General features: G+C 38.9%; 2 protein-coding genes across 2 annotated transcripts in view; one reads left to right on the forward strand and one right to left on the reverse strand.

Annotated features, from left to right (window-relative positions):
• PSMD1 (proteasome 26S subunit, non-ATPase 1) overlaps positions 1-19,028 on the reverse strand; it is an 80,143-nt gene that overhangs the window by 29,602 nt on the left and 31,513 nt on the right. The window lies entirely within an intron of this gene.
• On the forward strand, positions 7,132-17,270 carry HTR2B (5-hydroxytryptamine receptor 2B). Its single transcript, XM_009635605.2, has 3 exons — positions 7,132-7,441; positions 14,218-14,418; positions 16,390-17,270. The coding sequence occupies exons 1-3, from the start codon at positions 7,132-7,134 to the stop codon at positions 17,268-17,270; spliced, it is 1,392 nt and encodes a 463-aa protein (XP_009633900.1).

Here is a 19,028-nt window from a genome sequence, read left to right on the forward strand (position 1 = left end):
TAAGACACAAATCAATTCTGTCAAGTGATCAAAAGAAAAATTAAAAAACCCTCATAAGCAATTACAAGGTGCAGTCGTGCTCCTGTAGCATTACTTCCAACAGGTAATCCAGTTGGAGGGTATGTTTTAAGACATGACCATGTTCTCCTCCCCCTGGCCCAAGGCTTCCACGCTCCATTTAGGGCACAGCCACAGGAGCTGCTGACTTGGCATTGGCACAACGGAGGGGCAGTCCTGCTGCTGGCGGAGAAGGTTTCCACTTCACTGGTACCAAGCCCCATGCAGGTTCCCAATCTCCACCCCTCTGGGTCCCTGCTAGAGACCTCCACCACTCTGTTGTGCTGATGACTGAATCAGTGTGGTTACTGAGTAGAAACCTCCGGTGGGAGAGAAGTAACAAAGTGTGAGAAAACTTAAAAGCAGTACTGAGAAAAGACAAACGGTTTATCAGAAGTCACCCTCAACAACAGGCTGCTCATAGTCAGTCCTAATACAGACATCTGTCAATAATGCAAGTTAAACTTAGAAGATAACACCACATGAAATACCAGGAAAACATCTGGAGATTAAGCGGGCAAAAGTTTCGTCTTCAGACATAATTCCCATCCCCCCCCAAAGTAATAGTAAAAATCCTAGATCTGGAGTATATTTAGTATATTTTGAAGACAGAAGTAATATACCGTAGTCCTCTAGTCTGACCTGCCCATAACAGAGTCCAGTAATTTAATCTAAAAATTCCTACACTAAAGCCTAAGACATGTCTCTAAACCAGGCTGTATATCTTAGAAAGATAGGCAGTGTCTATTTTTAAACCAGATTATCTTTAATGCACTGTCTCCTTCCTTTTTTCCTAACACTGGTTTTGCTCAAGCAGTTTGCTTTCGCAATTACATTTTACTACAACAGCAAATCGACAACAAAAGAGCGGCCTGATTATTTCCTTGATTTTCATCTGAAAATTGCTCAACTGCTCCTACATAAGACATCCAAACACAGACGTCAGTGAACCCAGGCCCACATACAAAAAACCGTCATCACAACTAGCTTCAACTTTGTTCTCCCTGTTACCAGGAAACTAAACGAATCAAGATGCCAAAAAAGCCTAAAGGTTTCTCCTACAAGACTTCAACCCAGTAGTCAGCTACAGCTTTGTTTCCACCCTACACCAGGTTAAGTTCTACTGTTGTGATACATGGGCTGCAGATGGACGACTCCCTCCAAGATCCAGTTTGGTTTGTGTCAGAAGTCATTAACAAAACTGTAAAGAAAAATAAAGATGCACCAAGACAGCAATGAGATACTCTCAGCAAAACATAATGGCTAGCATTTAATTAGTTTTACTCACCAACTGGTTGTTCTCAAAACCTCCATGAGAAACAAACACCCTACGTGGCTAAGGATTTTGAATCTTCACTGAAACCAGAACCACAGAGAACACAAAGGAGCTGCTGAACTCGTGCCCAATGGCCTTAGCCTGAGCCTCAACTTTGATCGCATTCCTGGGGATGTTCCTCTCCTGGATATAACTGAAGTGACATTTACATACGTATAAATATTGTGTTATATATGTAAAAGCTGATACTTAGCTTGTAAGCACCCTAGAATTTCTGAGAAACCAAAGAAAGTTTTGCATTCTTCCTTCATTCCAAAAAGAGAGGAAAGTTTTTCTTAAGCCTCCAGTGCAAAAATTCACAAAATAAAAACCAGGACATCAACTGTTACTAACACAGACTAATATGACAAAACCACCAGAACAGATCAGCTGGACAGGGAAGGTGGTCAGTTCTCCTTTCAAACTATGATGTTGACCGTGGAAGGTTCTACAAAGAACCCTGAAAATGTATTTCCTTTTCCACACAAAACATTTCTTACAGCAGCATTATTAGGAACTGGTAAGGAACCTAAACTGTTTTTTTTTTTTTTTTCTGAAGGTAAATTACAACTGCAATATCTGCAGATACTGTAATTCTTAGCAGGCTTTGCCTACAAGAGACTTACTGGGCTACTGAAAGCTGTGGAACACTGTTAGGTGCATTGACTCTGTTCAACAATTCACTTCAATCTTTTTTTCCAAGAAGCATGCAACAACACCACAAGACAAATTAAAAACCCGGACTGCTGTATCTTGAAGCATATTCCACTTAGTTTCTTAGATCACAGCCCAGTTAGAATTACATCCAAATACCTTTGCGCAATTTATCTCCAATTCTGTAAATTGCACATCTTGAAGGTTAGAGGAATATTGCCATTTCTCTTTGTATTTTAGCAATATTTAAACATGAAACCTGTATTTGTATATAAAGTAACATCAATAAGTAAATAAACAGAATACTGAAAATAAACAATCACAGTGGTCTTGTGATTGAGACTAAAAATGGAAGCATCTGAAGCATCACTAATGTAAATATTTAGACTAAAAAATAAGTGTAAGGACTTTACAACTCAGTGAAAAATGAAACATCAGAGAATTAAAGAACAATGTCAAATATATCTTTTAGATTCTTCATTAAGTCTCCCTAGTCATATTTCAAAAGATTCTAAATATTTATGACTTTCTAAACTATTGGACATGAATTAATCATCTGATACAGAACTATTTCCACAAGTTGCTTTAGTAGTGCAGTGACAGATTAAAAAAAAAAGAGAAAAGCTTAACAGAAGTTTCATTTCCTCCACGAATGTGTTAATAAAGGAGGAATGCAGTTATCTAATTGCACAATTTGCAGTAATTTCAGAAGTAGCAGAGGAAAATATTAGCAGAGGGGGAAACATAGAAGATAGAAAACCTGCAGAGAAAAATGCAACAAACTGACATATTTCAGTGTAGGCTAAGCCTGGGTGTAAACCCTGACTCTTTCTCTCTCGACAAAAAGGATCCAAGCTATTCCCATGCCAGGAATTTCCTGCAACTACCTCGTGTGCAACACAGCCTCCTTCTCCACAATGTTTTTTTTCTGAAATGCCTCCTGGTTGCCTAAGCAGGACTTGCTAAAGAATGAGAACTTCTAGGAGGCCTCCCACAGTCAGGAGGATGAGGCCAAGTGCTGCCAACAGGCACAGCAGATGAACTTGAGGGATATGCACCGACTGAACACCACTGTCACCAGCATCAGCTCACATCTAAAGGTAGACGTGGCTCCATTCAAATAAAGTAGTATTGGCAATTTGAAACCAGAAATAACAGCAAGGGGTGGGGGAAAAAATAATATCTATGCATGGTTCAAATATGCTGGTTACAGTGGACCACAAGTCGGGTCTAGCAAGACTTAAGGTTTACCACCATTAGCAGAGGAGAGGGGCTGGACATGGGGGCAGGACAGAGGCCTCACAAAAAGCCTGCCCAGAAGCATGCAGTGAAGAACCTGCTGCAGATCTGTAGTAGATATACAGGAGGATGTGTTTCTCAGAAATTATTCAAACCTGGGAAAGTTCAAAAAACATCACAAAAGGCAGGTGAGGGTTCTAGCCATCTGAAATGAAACAATGCGCCAAACATGTATATCTGCTACAGAAGCCTACATGCAACTGAACTTGTATCATCTCCCTCTGCAAGTTCCTCAGAAAACTCTTTTCAACTGTATTTTAAAAAATAATTTTCTTTTCAATTACATATGTATGCATTTATACAGCTTTCATCAGAGCAATCTGCAGACAACAGTACAGCCTTCAGCTGGTGATTCATCAAGGTGCCTCCCCCCTCCCAATTTATTTAATTTAGCCATTCTAGTGTCTAAAGAGAGGATTTTGTCATATAAATGACATTATAACATCCACTGAGGCATTCCAGAGAAGTGGGAACACTTGATTTTCACTTTGACCAAAACAATTCTTTACCAGTAGCCAACAGTGATGCTTCTCAGACTGAGATCTGTGAAGAAAATTTATAAAGAGGTAATACAGAACTCAAGATGACAAAATTACACTTCTATAACTCTGATATTTCCGCCACACTGAAGTGATTGAGGGATAGCATCTACTGCGCTGTGAAAGAGAAAATATGAAAAGTAAAAAAAAACCCCAAAACCCAAACAACAAAAGCCCTCTTTCAAGATAATGCTTTAGCTCCAACACAAGCTTGCATCAGTAACTGATGCTGATGGATTAGCAGATGGTTCTCCCCCCCCCCAGAAGTTTTAATTCTGTTCTTTAAATTCAGACAAGTGACGTGAAGATCTGCACGTGACATACACCCATAAGTAGACCACTGAAGTTAAAGGATTAAGCTATCTTTTACTATACTTTGGTGGGTTTACTCCAGAACTTTTTTTTTTTCATTTATGATTCAGACATACTGCCAACAACTCCATCTCCAGAAAGTGGTAATAATTCTAGCCGCCTTTCAGCAAGGAAAAAAAATAGCTCGAGTGTCAATGATGAAGGAAAACAAGCTTCATCTGTACAATCAGAAAGAATGAACACTGGCTGTGTTTAAGTCAGTGGAAATTTTGGTAAAGACTTCAAGTACACAGTTAGATTAACGCCAGGAAAGCCTTCAAGATTTATAAAATAAAACAGAAGTTGATTAGACATAGTTGAGCTTAAGGAAAACCGAATCCAAATGCTCATTAGTCCAATACAGTATTGTCCTGTCTTGATTTCTGCTTTTTGTAGGTTTTCACGTGCTCTACTCTCTTAGTACTGTCAGGGGAGACAATGGGGAGGCAATCAGATAAGGAAAAAGTATTACCATAGCTGGATTAATCTTTATTTCCTAATATATACTTTTCTGAACAATGAAGATATCTAAAGTCAATTGCAAATTAATACCACATGGAATCTTACTGAATGTTTCCTTTAAACGGGAAAAATAAGGAACAAGTGAAAACTACTCTGCTGGAAAGTCTATTGTATGATCTTAACACACTAAATCAAGTTTTTCTACAAATTTCTGGCAGCAGCTTTCTCTCTTTGGCCCTAAAGTAGCTGTACTATAAAGATATGAATGCCCTTTTTAAAAATAATAAAAAAAATAAAAAAAATTGATGCACAGTTCACTGAGGGCCCGATTCCCAGCTCAAGCCTGGTGAGCGCTAGCAATTCATGGAATGTAATGGCCACTAACATAAAGGGGGTCAGACCATGATCTCACAGTCTCTTCTTACCTTAAACTCAAGGACTGTATTACACACTTGTCCAGCTAACATCCTTGGAAGTGAACTCTATTTCCGTTTTAATGTAGAACTGCAAGATGACTTTAGAGACCATGTACACATCTGACAAAGTTGGAAGGTAACAAAAGAGAACACTCATGATAATAAAATGCAGCTACATGAAGAAAGATTTAAAGTAACAGTGCACACACTTAAAATATTGTGCTAGACAATACTTTTATAAATTTCATCAAGAAAAAAACTGGAGTGTTTAGAGGGCAGCAGAACTTCTTAGGGTTAACTGTGCTTCCGTCCAGAGAGCAGGCGAGTGCAAGCCAGCGCGCCGGCATACACACGCAACCCTGCATATAGCTATGATATTGTAGCATGAAGGGTCGTTCACAGGATCTACATATCCTGATACAGCTACAAGGAGCACGCATTAAAGTCTTGGAGCACTGAATCAATTAACCTTCTCTGGTTCTTTTCCAGCCAAACCCCCACTCATTTACTTCCCTGCTTTTCAAGCACTGGAGCTGAATACACTGGAATGAGTCAATCAACAAACAAGGGTAGCAGCAGCCCGTGAGCTCTGCTAACGAACACAGAGAAAACTGCACATAGACTCCGCTAATCATTTAAGTAAAATCCTCAAAAGAATGGAAGAGAAAGGACAGCAAAGAAAAGAACACAACCTTATTTCTATCTTTTTTTTTTTTATATGTGGCAAGAACGATTCTTCTCCATTCAAGAGTTGGAGAAAATACCTGTGTAAGAAATATAGTTTTCCCAAAATAGAAATTCTTAATCTTGGTGTTAGAAGAAACTAAGTGCTAAACAAAAGCACACAAGAGATGAGCTTTAGAAAAATCATAAAAACCAAAACCAAATTAACAACTTGTTTTCCAGAAAGTAGTGAAAATTCTTATCTTAAAATCTACCATGTGATGAAAAAGAAAATTACAAGGATCTTCCTGGACACGAAGTGAACTCTACTAAAATGCAAGAGGTAAGGCTTTCTTCACCTGAAAACTGCAACACAAATCTTCTCAGTAACTGAGCATTTGTTCAGTTTAACACTGTGACAGCTGTTTTAGTCTCTGCTTGAAGGGGGAAATGTAAGCGTTAAGTCTTCAGCAGAGTTGGGAGAGACAGAGAGAGGGGGAGGGAGGGAGAGGAAAGGCTGTGCTTAATAAAAGCCCTGCTCAGATTACAAAAAACAAGCGGTTTACTCACCCCCACCTCCACCCCCCTTCCAAGTAATGGGTAAATTTAGATATCTCAGTTCCATAAATCTTTATGGTCCCCTTGAGAATGTCACCAGTGTTTTATTGTCTACAGCTTCCTGACCCTCACCTGATAAATTAGGAACTGTAGACATTAAAGCAGAAACCTCATACATAATTTCTGAAGATATTTTTTTGGGTGACCCCTCTGTGGAGAAATAGGATTCTTAATAAGGGGAAATATGGGAACTGCCATCTGCCTACGCACATGCTGCTGGAGACGAGACACTCGGGAGAGGAGGAGTTGCATATACACAATGCGAGCATCTGCCTTTGCATCAGTGTGTACTTACAAAGAGCAAATCTACGTACACTGTATCTAAAGGGAATCATTTGGCATCCAAATTAATCTATTACTTTTTACTGCTGTAGAAAGAAGAAAAAAAAAAAAGGAAGCTAATGCACTGCTTACTTTTCACAGCTATTGAATTGTCTCCTATAATCTTCTGAAACCTGAACCTTGCTATAAAGGGGAGACCGGACCACTGAACCCTACCAACCAGAGATGGCCACAAGACAGGACTTTCATTTTTAAGACCTACTTGCGCCCAGCAAGGCACAGGATAAAAAAAAAACTGCATACCAGCTTGGACATGGTTACAGTATCTCAAAATAGCAGATGACCAGTTTACCATACTGACCATGCTGGCCTTTCTTCAGGACCATCCTGGACCAGAGAGGAACGTCGAACTCTTGCACTGTACACAATTCCTGCGCAAAATACAGCTCCTGAATACATTCTGCTGGACACAAAAATGTCCCATCCTTTACATTTCTTGAACGGGTCTGGAGTTGGCAATGGATCTTTGTCTCCTCTCTCAGTAACAGAAGAGCCCAAGCAGGACTATTCAAGTGACGAACAAGGAAACAAAGTGCGTTGGGCAGCTTTACTGATCCTCCTGGTGATAATCCCCACCATTGGGGGGAACATACTTGTCATACTGGCGGTATCTCTGGAGAAAAAGTTGCAATATGCTACCAACTACTTTTTGACATCCTTGGCAGTGGCAGATTTGCTCGTGGGTCTGTTTGTGATGCCGATTGCCCTTCTCATAATATTATTTGGTAAGTACAGCACGTTTGTTTCATCAGGCTAGCATATGGGGTACAATTTGGGGAGGTCTAATTTAAACAGGAAAGCTGTTTGCTTTGCACCATTGCAATTTAAAAAAATCACTTGGATGAGGGCTGCTAAATCTTCTCTCCTTCTCACACCTTAATATAGCTTAATATCTTTATGGGAAGTATACCCAACTGTGGATATTCCTTCCTTTGAAACAGACCATTCAAAAACCACCTGAGACTTAGAACCGATACTAAATTGGAGCTGGACATGGGAAATTACATTTTGTATAGTGTAATATTATTTTTAACATCAGCACAATGTTGGTATCTGTTCTATTGGATATTACACTAATTACAGGCAGTCTTCTCAAAAAAATGTGAAATGAAGACAAGGTATCTGCTCAGTACACTGAACAGGTTTTGAACTTTCTAGGAGTCAGGCACCTGATTTTACCTTAGTTTTGACTCCAAGCTCCATGAGCAGTCAGCGGTGGTCCCTGGCACCATCAGTGACAACAAACGTTACCAGTACCTGTTTCAGAGAAACCAATTTTCTCCCACCCTGGGGAAAGCCGCAGGTTCATAAGGCATCCCAAAGCATTAACTCAACTGTCAAGCCAAGGAAGCCTCAATCTGTGTACCTAATGTCTGAGACTCAGATTTATCGTTTAGTCTGGTTCATATGGAATAAAATAGGTATTTTTTACATGAACATACACTGGGTGTGACATTTTCTTTCTGGTTAGTCACTACAGAACAAGCGTGACTTTTTCCATATTCTCTCATGCCCAGTTTTATTTCAGATATTGCTTCTGACAACTAATCAGAGGCAGCTCCATGGGAAAGCCTCTCTCGTTTACTCCTAAAGTTTCTTTAATAATACATTTTAAATGGTCTATTTTCCTATCATACAAATAAAAACCAAAGAAAAAAAAAGAGACAGGTTTTTCAATAAACTTACAGATTTACACAATTACCTTTAAGGTATAGATACCCCTGGGCCCTAGATAATAAAAGGCTGCAAGAGTTCATTTTTCCTATGCTAGATCCTAGGAGTTGCCTAAGCAACAAGCAAACACAATCATAAAGTTTATTTCAGAAAGGCCATCAGTAGCTTTTGTTTGCTGCAGAAGACTGGTATTGCTTTCTTAACAAATGTGTTTATTCACTAAATGACTTGAGACTGAATTTCTGTATATTACAGACTGCTTCTCCCTAAACAGAAGTATGAATTGGAGGTCAGAATTCAGTGCTGAGATTATAAAGTAGTCTTTTTTCAAGCAACAGTTTCTAAAAAGAAAAATTAACATAAGTGAGCAGGACAGTGATTTCTAACTTGAAAAAACCCACAGCCACTTGTAAAAAAAACCTTGATACGTCATGTACGCACACACGTGTGTAGAGGCAAGAAACAGGTACATACATACATACTTACACACAGATACTGTAACTGCTTAGTTCCTGCCAAAGGCCTCATCAATAATCAAAATAAAACCACTAACCATAAAAAGTACAAGTATTGGACTAGTAATTAATACAAAGGGAAGGCAAGTTCTGGATTTTGTGGAGTTGTTTTTTGGTGGTGGTGGAGGGGTTTCTTTTGATTTTTTTTTTACTGTTTTCGTTTTGCCAGACTAGTAAGTCTTTTCTTTTTAACTATATAAAAAGAGACTATTGCTCCTTGATCTCTCAATTAATCCAGCGCTAAACTCTAGTTACAACAGCATGCTAGGAATCTTAATTTAGAAGTCAAACAAAAGCATCTTTCATGTTGCAGGGAACTTACAAGCAAGCAGCAAAATTAATTATAATTAACTAAGTTAGACCAGCCTTTCACATAGCAGTGGTTAAAACTGAGATTTCTTGCATACGAGTCTCTATGGCAGCCAACCAGAAAAACTGCTTTGCCTCTTCACTGACTGGGAGAAGATGCTGAGGCGTTTATAGAAGTTTAAAGCATGAGCAAAACATGAGGAGTTACTGGAATGAAGCTAGAACAGACATTTGAATACATAACAAGTCTAAATCTTGAAGCTACATTAGGCAGATAACTACTTGAACATGGAATAATCATGGATAGCCAGAGAGGCAATTAAATCCAGCCTCCTGGCACTTCCACACAGGAATGTTTCCATAATTAAGAAATAGCTGGTGCAACTTCTAGATACGGAATACAAATATTATGCTTCCCATTTGGGACTGATATCTAATTATGCGGAGAGTATCGGAGGTGAAAGGTGCGAACTAAAGTGCAGTCACATTAAATGATCCTGACTGTAAAAGCTAACGTGTTGCAGAGCGTTCAAATTCAAAACCTGCTACAGATACCAGCTCTATGCCCTGACAGTATGCTTACAGGAAAATCTTCAGAAATAGACTGTCTCTGTGATAGCGAGCTTCCCCTTTTAAAAATCAATCAATCAATCTGTAACTCACTCACAGTTACATCATCATCATCAGCAGATTATTTATTCTCTGGAGAGCGACCAAAATGTGCCTGGGTACAAATATACACTGCAGTGTGAGTTTCAGAATATACAAACAGTTCATTGCTTTTATTGCTTGCTAAATTAGTCTCATTTCTTCCAAAAAAAAGGATGGCATGTTAGGAAATAATTGCATTCTCTGAAATCTAGCTTTCAAAAGAGTTATCCAGATTTCTAACGCTCAGAACTACTGAACGGAAGCAAAACCATCTCTACTCATTGCATAGTTAAGTTAGCAAATAAACTTGAGATCCTCTCATTTGAAAGCCTGCAGCAGGAAGAAGCCTGTTGTCCATAGCTTGGTGAGCAATGGGTTACAGTACGTGTACCATCTTGTAAAATATAGTCTGTATTCCTGATATTCATCCACTTAAAAATCTGAAGGTAATGCTGATCGTCCTAGGCTGCAAACCATTATTTTTAAAAATCTATCACAAACAATCGCCATCTTCATCCATTCCTGATGAACCACAGCAAATCTTCCCTTCTTGCTTGTTCAAACTAACAGAGAAAACTGCTTTAATTGAGGGCTACTTTCTAAAATCTCAAATCTAAAGATAAAAAAGAAAACAAAGGTTTATTCCTCAACAAAGCAACTAAAAAAAAAATAAATTACTTTGACTAATTCATAAAACTTCATGGCAGTGAACAACTACTGCTGAAGGTACAACTGTAGCAGAGAAATAAAGGCAGGCAGCCCTGGGGGCGAAAGAGCAAGGCAGCAGCCTGGAAGCGCCAGACCTATGCAGTCCGCAAAGCTGAATACAGACACGAGGGTGAACACCACACACACAGGCTGCAGACACACACGCACCAATTTGAAGATTGAAGCCTAGGCTTAAATCAGCTAGTGATCAAAAATATCCAATTTACATCTCAGCAAAAGCATCATTATCTACCAGCAACAAAATCCTTTACAGGCAATGTATTTCAGCAGCCCTGATGGCAGAAGAACAAATGGTTTCCAAGCCTATTTAAAGATCTCTCTTAATCATGTTTATACATGTACACAAGCAGTGCTTTTTCCCAAGCTTTCAAAAAACCTTTTGGCTATACTGTACTTTGTTTTAAGGATCACACATTTCCAAGGTATTTCCTATAAAAAAGCTTTTCTTAAATAAAGATTAATCAAGGGTAGACAGCTGTGGTAAAAGCTCATTGTACTTCTCTTAACATGCAAGGCAAATCTTAAAACATTTTATCTTAGACTGACTCAAAATAATGAAAATAATCTGTAACAACAGCCCTGCTGTAGTGCTGGGAGGATCCAAGGCAAGGTTTGTAGGAAGCAGGTTTGTATCTTTTTGTTTTATACCACCTGACAGTTGGAGAAACCAGACAAGTTTTCAGGCAGGCACAGTTCTCAGGTAAGCTAGACATTTAAAAAAAAATTAAAAAATCCAATCCACTAGCTTGTTTAAATCAGCATTTCAACTTCCAAGGAATAAGAAGGTGGAGAATCTCAGTCAGCCCAGGTAAATGCTCTGGTCTGCTCCAACAGTGTGGATCTATACTAGGAGAATCAAAACTGGTAACAACCCAGAGTAAGCATGACCAAGGGAAGCATGGCTTTGCATCACCGCTTGGCAGGATGTACTCATTTTCCTTTCAGTCTGAATTACAAAGCAGGACAACAAACAAGCAGGGCACCATCATGTTCAAGGGTCAGAGATGCTTTCTGAGTCCTGAGGGGAAATTAATATTCCATCTTTTCCCTACTCCCAAACTAACAGCATAGGCCAGTAGTGATGCACTCCACCACCACCAGGAAAGCACAAAAATCTCAGCCCAGAGCAGCCCTCCAAACACTTGGCACAGGGCTTCTAACACAGGTGTAACCAACAAATCAAATTAAGTAAAAGCAAAATGCCCCACAGTATGAACCCTAGACAACTATGTGACTCTTCTGCACTTTAAGGTATCAGTATCACAAGATTTCTTTTGTTTAAATAGTAACAACCATATTCTCCAATTCTTAGCAGTACTGCATTTAAAGTCTACTCTGGTTTTGTTGGGATAAAAAACATCTCATACAGACAAATATAATAGTACATAATGCTATAATCATGAATGTGATAACTTACTGCCTTCTGCAACCAGTTCAAAACAAGACAAAAATAAAGACAAAGCTTTCTCTCTTCAGTTGCACTCATCAACTAACAAAAGCTCTTACAACTCAAAACTGTACAAGGTTGCTTTGCATCTGACAGCTGTTTCAAAGCATCTATATTTAAAAGGACAAGAGATTCTATTGCAAAGTATTTGAAGGTTTTCTTCTGCAAAGAGTAAACTAACTACAAAAGGAAAGACATTATCACACTGCAATTCTCCAGGAAGCAAAGCAGTTATAATCCAGGGAGCAGCATTTAAGTACTCTCCAACAGAAGTGTTAGCTGTTCCCTTGAAATCCAGCTGCATTATCTGCCACCCTTCAGGACGTGGAATATACTTTCCATTGTTCATGTTTTATCTGAACTGATCCTTCATCACAGAGTCAAGAGAAGTATTCTTATCTTTCTGGAGTGAACAAAAACATTTAAAGCCCATCAAATCAATTATTTCCTATAACTGGGGTTTTTTTCCTTTTTTTTTTTTTTTTTTTTAAACTTTCTGGTAAAAAAAGCCACAAGACATTTTTGTTTTCCTTTTTTTCCTTCAGAAAGGCACCATACCTTACTGCCAGCTGAAAGCGTGGATAGAAAAATTAAATATGAGTAAGCATTTAATAATATATTAATTACAACTTGTTCATACCTGCCTAACAGAATAATTTTTTGAAGTGTAATTTGAACCATGGTATCTATTTTAGGAAATAGGCAGCTAGATACTAAAATTTACTGGATAATGATTTGAAAATAGACCACCTCTCTCCCTTTTGCCTCACTGCCTACATCATCCTCACCTGGAGTCCACTGCTTTGGGGAAGGGTGAGGTTCAGTTCAGGGCTCCATCCATCCACTCTCTTTGTTTAACAGGCAAGGTTTCCCAACAGAGGTAAGAGTGCAGACAAGAACGTGCTGTCTGACTTTATAATTTTCCATCCTCTGGAGTTTATAATTCAGGTCAAGGCAGCACCATTAACATTTCCGTCTATCAGTCACATTATGAAAAAATGTTTTAATCTCAAACTGCTGCAACATTACCACTTTGATAAGACTGGGCATTACAGCAGTCCAGCTCATTTGGCATTCTCAGCATGCAGATCTATTTATTCAGAGCAAAGAGATTAAAACCAATCTGATTTGTTATAAATGTCTCCCCCCCCTTAATCATAATTCAATGAAGAACTGATTTCTCAGAAACTGATGTGCCTACTGATTGAGTACAGCTGAATTTTATAAGGAAGGAGAATATATTTAGTAGATCAATTTTTACCACTAGAAATAGAAAAAACTTCCATGTTACACATTCTTCCCTAGGACTACAGAACATTCTTATAGACACAGAACACTAAGGTGCACCTCAGATTGAACACTGCTAGCACTGGATTACAGTACAAACTACTTGTGAATGAAAAATAAAGCAGTTAGGAAAAAAATAATCAGTTTCATTAAAATTCATTCGGTTTGGTATTGTGAACATTTATAGGGGAGACCCAAATCTCAAAAATATGAACATTTCTAGAAAGTTGAACACTACAAAACCTTTATTTTTGATACAATGCAGTTGACAGACCCCATGTTTGCTATAAAGATTAACATTAAAAGACAGATAACTACCATATAAAACCGTTACCAAGACAGAAGAGCCCTGCTTTGCCACATTAGCGCTCAACTGTATCTGGTCAAGTGACACAGTAAACCCATTTTAAAACTGTGTGAACTAGATTCTTCAAGATCTCCACTAAGATTCAACCATGGTTCTGCAATGATTGACTAATATATTGGTTATGACCCATTATCTCCTCCATTTAATAAAACCTCAAATCACAGGGCTATCAATGAGACATACCTGAAAACAATCATTTAACAGCAGGGCACAAGGACCAAGCATACTCATGGCCCATTTTTTAAAACCTTTTTTATCCAGAGTCCCTGCCACAAAGAGCTTACCATCTAAAAAGGGCAAAAAGACAGAGAAAGGCTTATAATACACAAACAACCTGATTAATATGATGGCAGCGACCACACCAGTTAGGAGTTAACTAAAACATAAGACAGAACCCAGCTGAGGCAGTGGCAAAGCACAGTTCCTGTAGTATTATGAACTTCCCAAAGTTACTGATGCAAAACCAAACACTGAAAATTCTCAAAAAGCTTAGGTTCTAATGAGTTTTCTGTTCTCTTTCAGACAATGCGTGGCCTTTTCCAACTGCCTTGTGTCCTATCTGGCTGTTCCTTGATGTCCTCTTTTCCACAGCTTCCATCATGCACCTCTGTGCCATCTCACTAGACCGCTACATTGCGATTAAAAAGCCAATCCAGGCTAGTCAGTACAATTCATGGGCTACAACAATCATCAAAATCATCGTGGTTTGGCTCATTTCAATAGGTATGTGAGACTCGGAGACTGGAAAAGGAATGCAGAAGCTTTTCATGTCCAAAACAATAGGTGAAAGCTGAACAAAATGGAAGATTTGGCCAAGTGCTATCGATTAGCAGGACCATAACACCTGGGCTGGCCTAAGTCCACCTCTTGGATCATATATAGCTACATCACAGAAATCTGCCTGAACCACTGCTCCTTCTTAGGCTTACCAGAAAGGGCAAGGATTGAGCAGGGATAATCACCACTCTTCTTCATGGTCCTAAAAGTCCAAAAATCAGAAGACATTATCTGCATGCAAAGCATATCTCCCGTAAAGCAAGATTTCATGTTCCTGTGGCAGTATATTCCCCCCCAAACACAATTTTAAGCCTTGAGCAGATGCTGCTAAAATCCTTGCCTTACAATTTTCCCATGAAGCAAGTAAAAAAAGGTTAATTACATCAAAGTTTGAAAGATAAATGAGTGGCTGGTAACATTCACACTGAAGACTGAGATGCACTGGCAATACAGCATATAGAAAGGCTAACTTCTAAGCAAAAAAAAAAAATAAGCCAAACCCTGCACAGTTTATATAAAGGATGCCAGTGCATAAACTTTTATGGTATTAGAACCTCTGTGATGTGCATGTGGCACCTCATCTGTCTTTCATGCTTAAAAAAATAAATCTGCTAAATGAGCTAAGGAGGTGAAAACATTTAATTCAAACAACCTAATGCACACTGCAGGCAGCCATAGGCATAGTGCTGTATGCTTTGTGTGCAAGAGAAAGAACAAAATTATTCTGGATTATTAAGGCCAATGATGTATAGGAGAATGGGTACATCTACCCTCTCGGCTGAGGCATACATGCCTAAACCCAAAAATTCCAGCTTGAAAAAAAATTCTGGAAGAACTGTGATGATAGGAGAAAAGATACTATCTCTATTTTATCACAAAAAAGGAAACTGTCAGCATGACAAGACGCTTACAAGTTGACCTTTTAATGCCTGATTTATTGTTATTAATGAGTGCTGTATTTTTTCGTTTCTTATCTAACACAGAAGTACTCTGCAGCAGAGCCAGCGTTCTCCAAATCAAAGGTTAATTTGGTCCAATCATCACCATTTTGCTCACAATGCCTTCAACTAACTTCAGTGAGCAGAGTAGCAGAAGAATACAGTAAATTCCTAGATCTCATTAAGTAGTATCAGGAAACATAGCACAAATAACCTTCACCAGACAGCAAGGAACCTGTTGTTTTTGTTGTAATGTCAGACTGCTGGCAAATGAAGTGCTGATTGTAATTTAGTGGTTATAAAAAATTCATTTAAAAGACAAAACTGCTAACATTTTTTTAAACAAGTGGTGAATTACAGAGCTAGCTAGCCTCACTTAAACACTCTTAAATATGCAAGAGACTTTAAACAACAAATCCATCTCAAACACACACTGCATAATTCTGGCATATATTTAACTACTTGAATATATAAAAGAGTCAAGCAGGATGAAAAAAATCAGCTGTTGGTGTCCAGTCACTTGATATGGTTAAGATAAGAGGGAAAGACAAGTTTTATGTATTTACAGAACCACCCTTCAAGAAGTGCAAGTGTTACCGGTGAGGGGGGAAGCAGATGGCATTAGGGAAACACATTTCACTGGAGGAAAAGCCATACTAATTCTAAGAACTAAGAGTCAAAGCAATTCATGTTTTACACTTGAGAAGTTGGCAACTTTATACTGCTTCTTCAGTCCCTAAGGGTTAGGCCCAATCTCCTTAGAAAGGGCACTCTGTTAAAGCTGAGCTTGCCAAGTCTCAAAGTGCTATTTGCCCAATTTCCTACATGACTCTCTCAACAATTCAACGTTCTCTTCGTCACCCTGTGCCTGCTCCAAAGCTCAGAAACTACGTTTCTTTAGAAATCCTGAGCCTTCAGGCCCAAAAGGGAGATTCCAAGTGATTACCATATGCTGAAGTACTTGGTTTTTCTCCTATAGGCATTGCAATTCCAATCCCTATCAGAGGCATTGAGGATGGAAGTGGCAACTCTACAAACCTCACGTGTGTCCTGATGCCTGATCGCTTTCATGACTTCATTCTGTATGGATCAGTGGCTGCGTTCTTCATTCCCCTGGCTATCATGATAGTCACTTATTTTCTGACAATCCAAGTGCTACGCAAGAAGGCCTACTTGATCAACAAGCCACCTCAGCGTTTCACTTGGTCAACAGTGTCCACCGTATTTCAGCGTGACACAACACCTGCCTCCTCACCAGAAAAGGTCGCCATGCTAAATGGCTCCAGAAAGGACAAGACTTTGTCCAGTGACATGCCTATCTGCAGAACATCTATGATTGGGAGGAAGTCCATGCAAACGATAACTAACGAACAAAGGGCATCAAAAGTTCTGGGAATTGTATTTTTTCTTTTCTTGTTGATGTGGTGCCCATTCTTCATAACAAACATTAGTTCAGTTCTGTGCAACTCCTGCGACAAGGAGGTTTTTCAAAAGCTTATGGAGATATTTGTTTGGATAGGATATGTATCCTCAGGAGTGAATCCTCTTGTCTATACACTCTTCAACAAAACATTTAGGGAGGCTTTTAGCAGATACATCACTTGCAACTATCGGACCACAAAGCCTATCAAGGCCCTTCGGAAGCACTCCAGCAGGATCTCTTTCAGAAGCTCTGTGGCAGAAAATTCCAAGCTCTTTGTCATGCATGGGATGAGAAATGGGATTAACCCTATTATGTACCAGAGCCCAATGAGGCTGAGGAGCTCACCCATCCAATCGTCATCAGCCATTCTGCTGGATACATTACTGCTCACAGAGAATGAAGTTGATAAAACAGAAGAACAAGTCAGCTATGTATAGTGGAATGGCAGCCATATCCATATCATAGTATTACTGTATGTATTATTCTAGGTAACTGTGCTAGAAGAGGGTATAAATACTATTGTTTTCCTGTTATTTATGCAAGCAATATCATACAAATTTATATTAATTCCTCTCCTCCAAAGTCTCCTCTACTTTAACCCCAACCCCATGGTGGCAACCACAACTTCATTCCATAAATGACTAATGCAGAAATGTAGTCTACAGGAAGGGGGAAATAAATAAGAGCTAAACCAGCTTGAGTACCTGACTTCAGTTCTCATCATCTTCAGTCTCTTCAAAGTACATTTTTATAAGAAAAGCATCTCTGTACAAACACTACTTTAACATTCATTCTGGCAAGAAGACAGAACATTGTAGGTTGATACTCTATGATGAATTTAGCAGGGGGATGCAAGCTTGCTGGTTTTAATTTAAAACCACCTTTACTCTGTGTAAACAAAACAGCACACGAGCTCACTGCGTTGCCTCCTACAGATACATTCCTCTGATGAGACTGCGTATCCAAGCATGAGCAGAATCACTGCTCCAGATACCAAAAGGTGCACGTGCCCATTCCAGAAGGGGTAAAACTGGTTCTTAGCAGGGTGAGAGAAAACCTCCATGTGCTGAAATTATCCCTTTGTGGTTTTACTGTAAGGGGTGGGCAGAATCCCTTACCCACCTGAATTTCATCTCCATTACTCTCACATACACAGTAGCATGGTATTGTCAGATTTGTCACAGAAAACTGGCCTTTGTTCTTTTCATACTAAGAAAATGAGAGCATTTAACCAAAATAGAACAATACCACATCAATGATCGTAAGTAGAACAGGACAGACAGTGCCCACATCACCCCTTTAATTTGTATGAACAAACTTCCTTTTTTATGACCATTGGAACTTCAGTGAAAGCTTTCCCTCATCCAATATAGTTCACATAAAGTAGAAAAAAAATATCACAGATAGAATAGCTATTACACTTGAAAATAAGAGCAAGTGTTTAAGACACAGCAGAGACAACAGTACTATCTAGACCTGCACATGTTCGCAGTTTAGCTTAGCTCAAAAAAATTTCTGTGAACCAATGGCATAAGATTACAGGTCCCAATCTGTACTCTCTCAAACATGCTCAAGCCTTCAATCAGAGCACAAAATTCATAGAAAGAATCGCTCCCCACAGTCCGTAAAAGCTACCAGAGTCTACCATCTGGGAAATCAGGAGCTTTTGATGGTTCCAGACGACCTCTCTTTGGGAAGGGAAATTGGATTTCCCCAAAGTACTGGAGTTCTTACAGTAAGTAGCCAGCTCACCATTTTTTTTTTTTTTTTTTTTTATAGTTTCCATTTACAGTAAAATTTTCAGCTCAGGCTTTGTTTTCATTTTTAGTGTTTTCAGAACTCTTCAGTTACACGCTAAAATTATGTACAGCAAAAGGCTTAGGTTTTTTCTCCGCAGAACAGAAAGTACTAAAGATAACATGTCCTTCCAACATTTATTTATATGTATTTAATTTAAAACATATGCAAGTTCGAAGCAGAGCCTAATGTAACAACTGCCAGAGAGTTCCAGGAGAAAGTATTAAAAATACTTCTGTGGTACTTAAGAGTAATTTGTCTCCTTCCTCCCCTTTTTGGTGATAGTCACTAGCCACTTCAGTTAGAATAAGCTCTAACTGCTCTTCCTCCTCTTTTGTTAATCAAGATTTGTTGAAGAGGATCCTGTAGTTAAAAGACAGAATTGATGGCTAGCTATA

The sequence above is a fragment of the Egretta garzetta genome, unplaced genomic scaffold, assembly GCF_000687185.1.
Source record: "Egretta garzetta isolate BGI_Z169 unplaced genomic scaffold, ASM68718v1 scaffold333, whole genome shotgun sequence".
Lineage (NCBI taxonomy): Eukaryota > Metazoa > Chordata > Aves > Pelecaniformes > Ardeidae > Egretta > Egretta garzetta.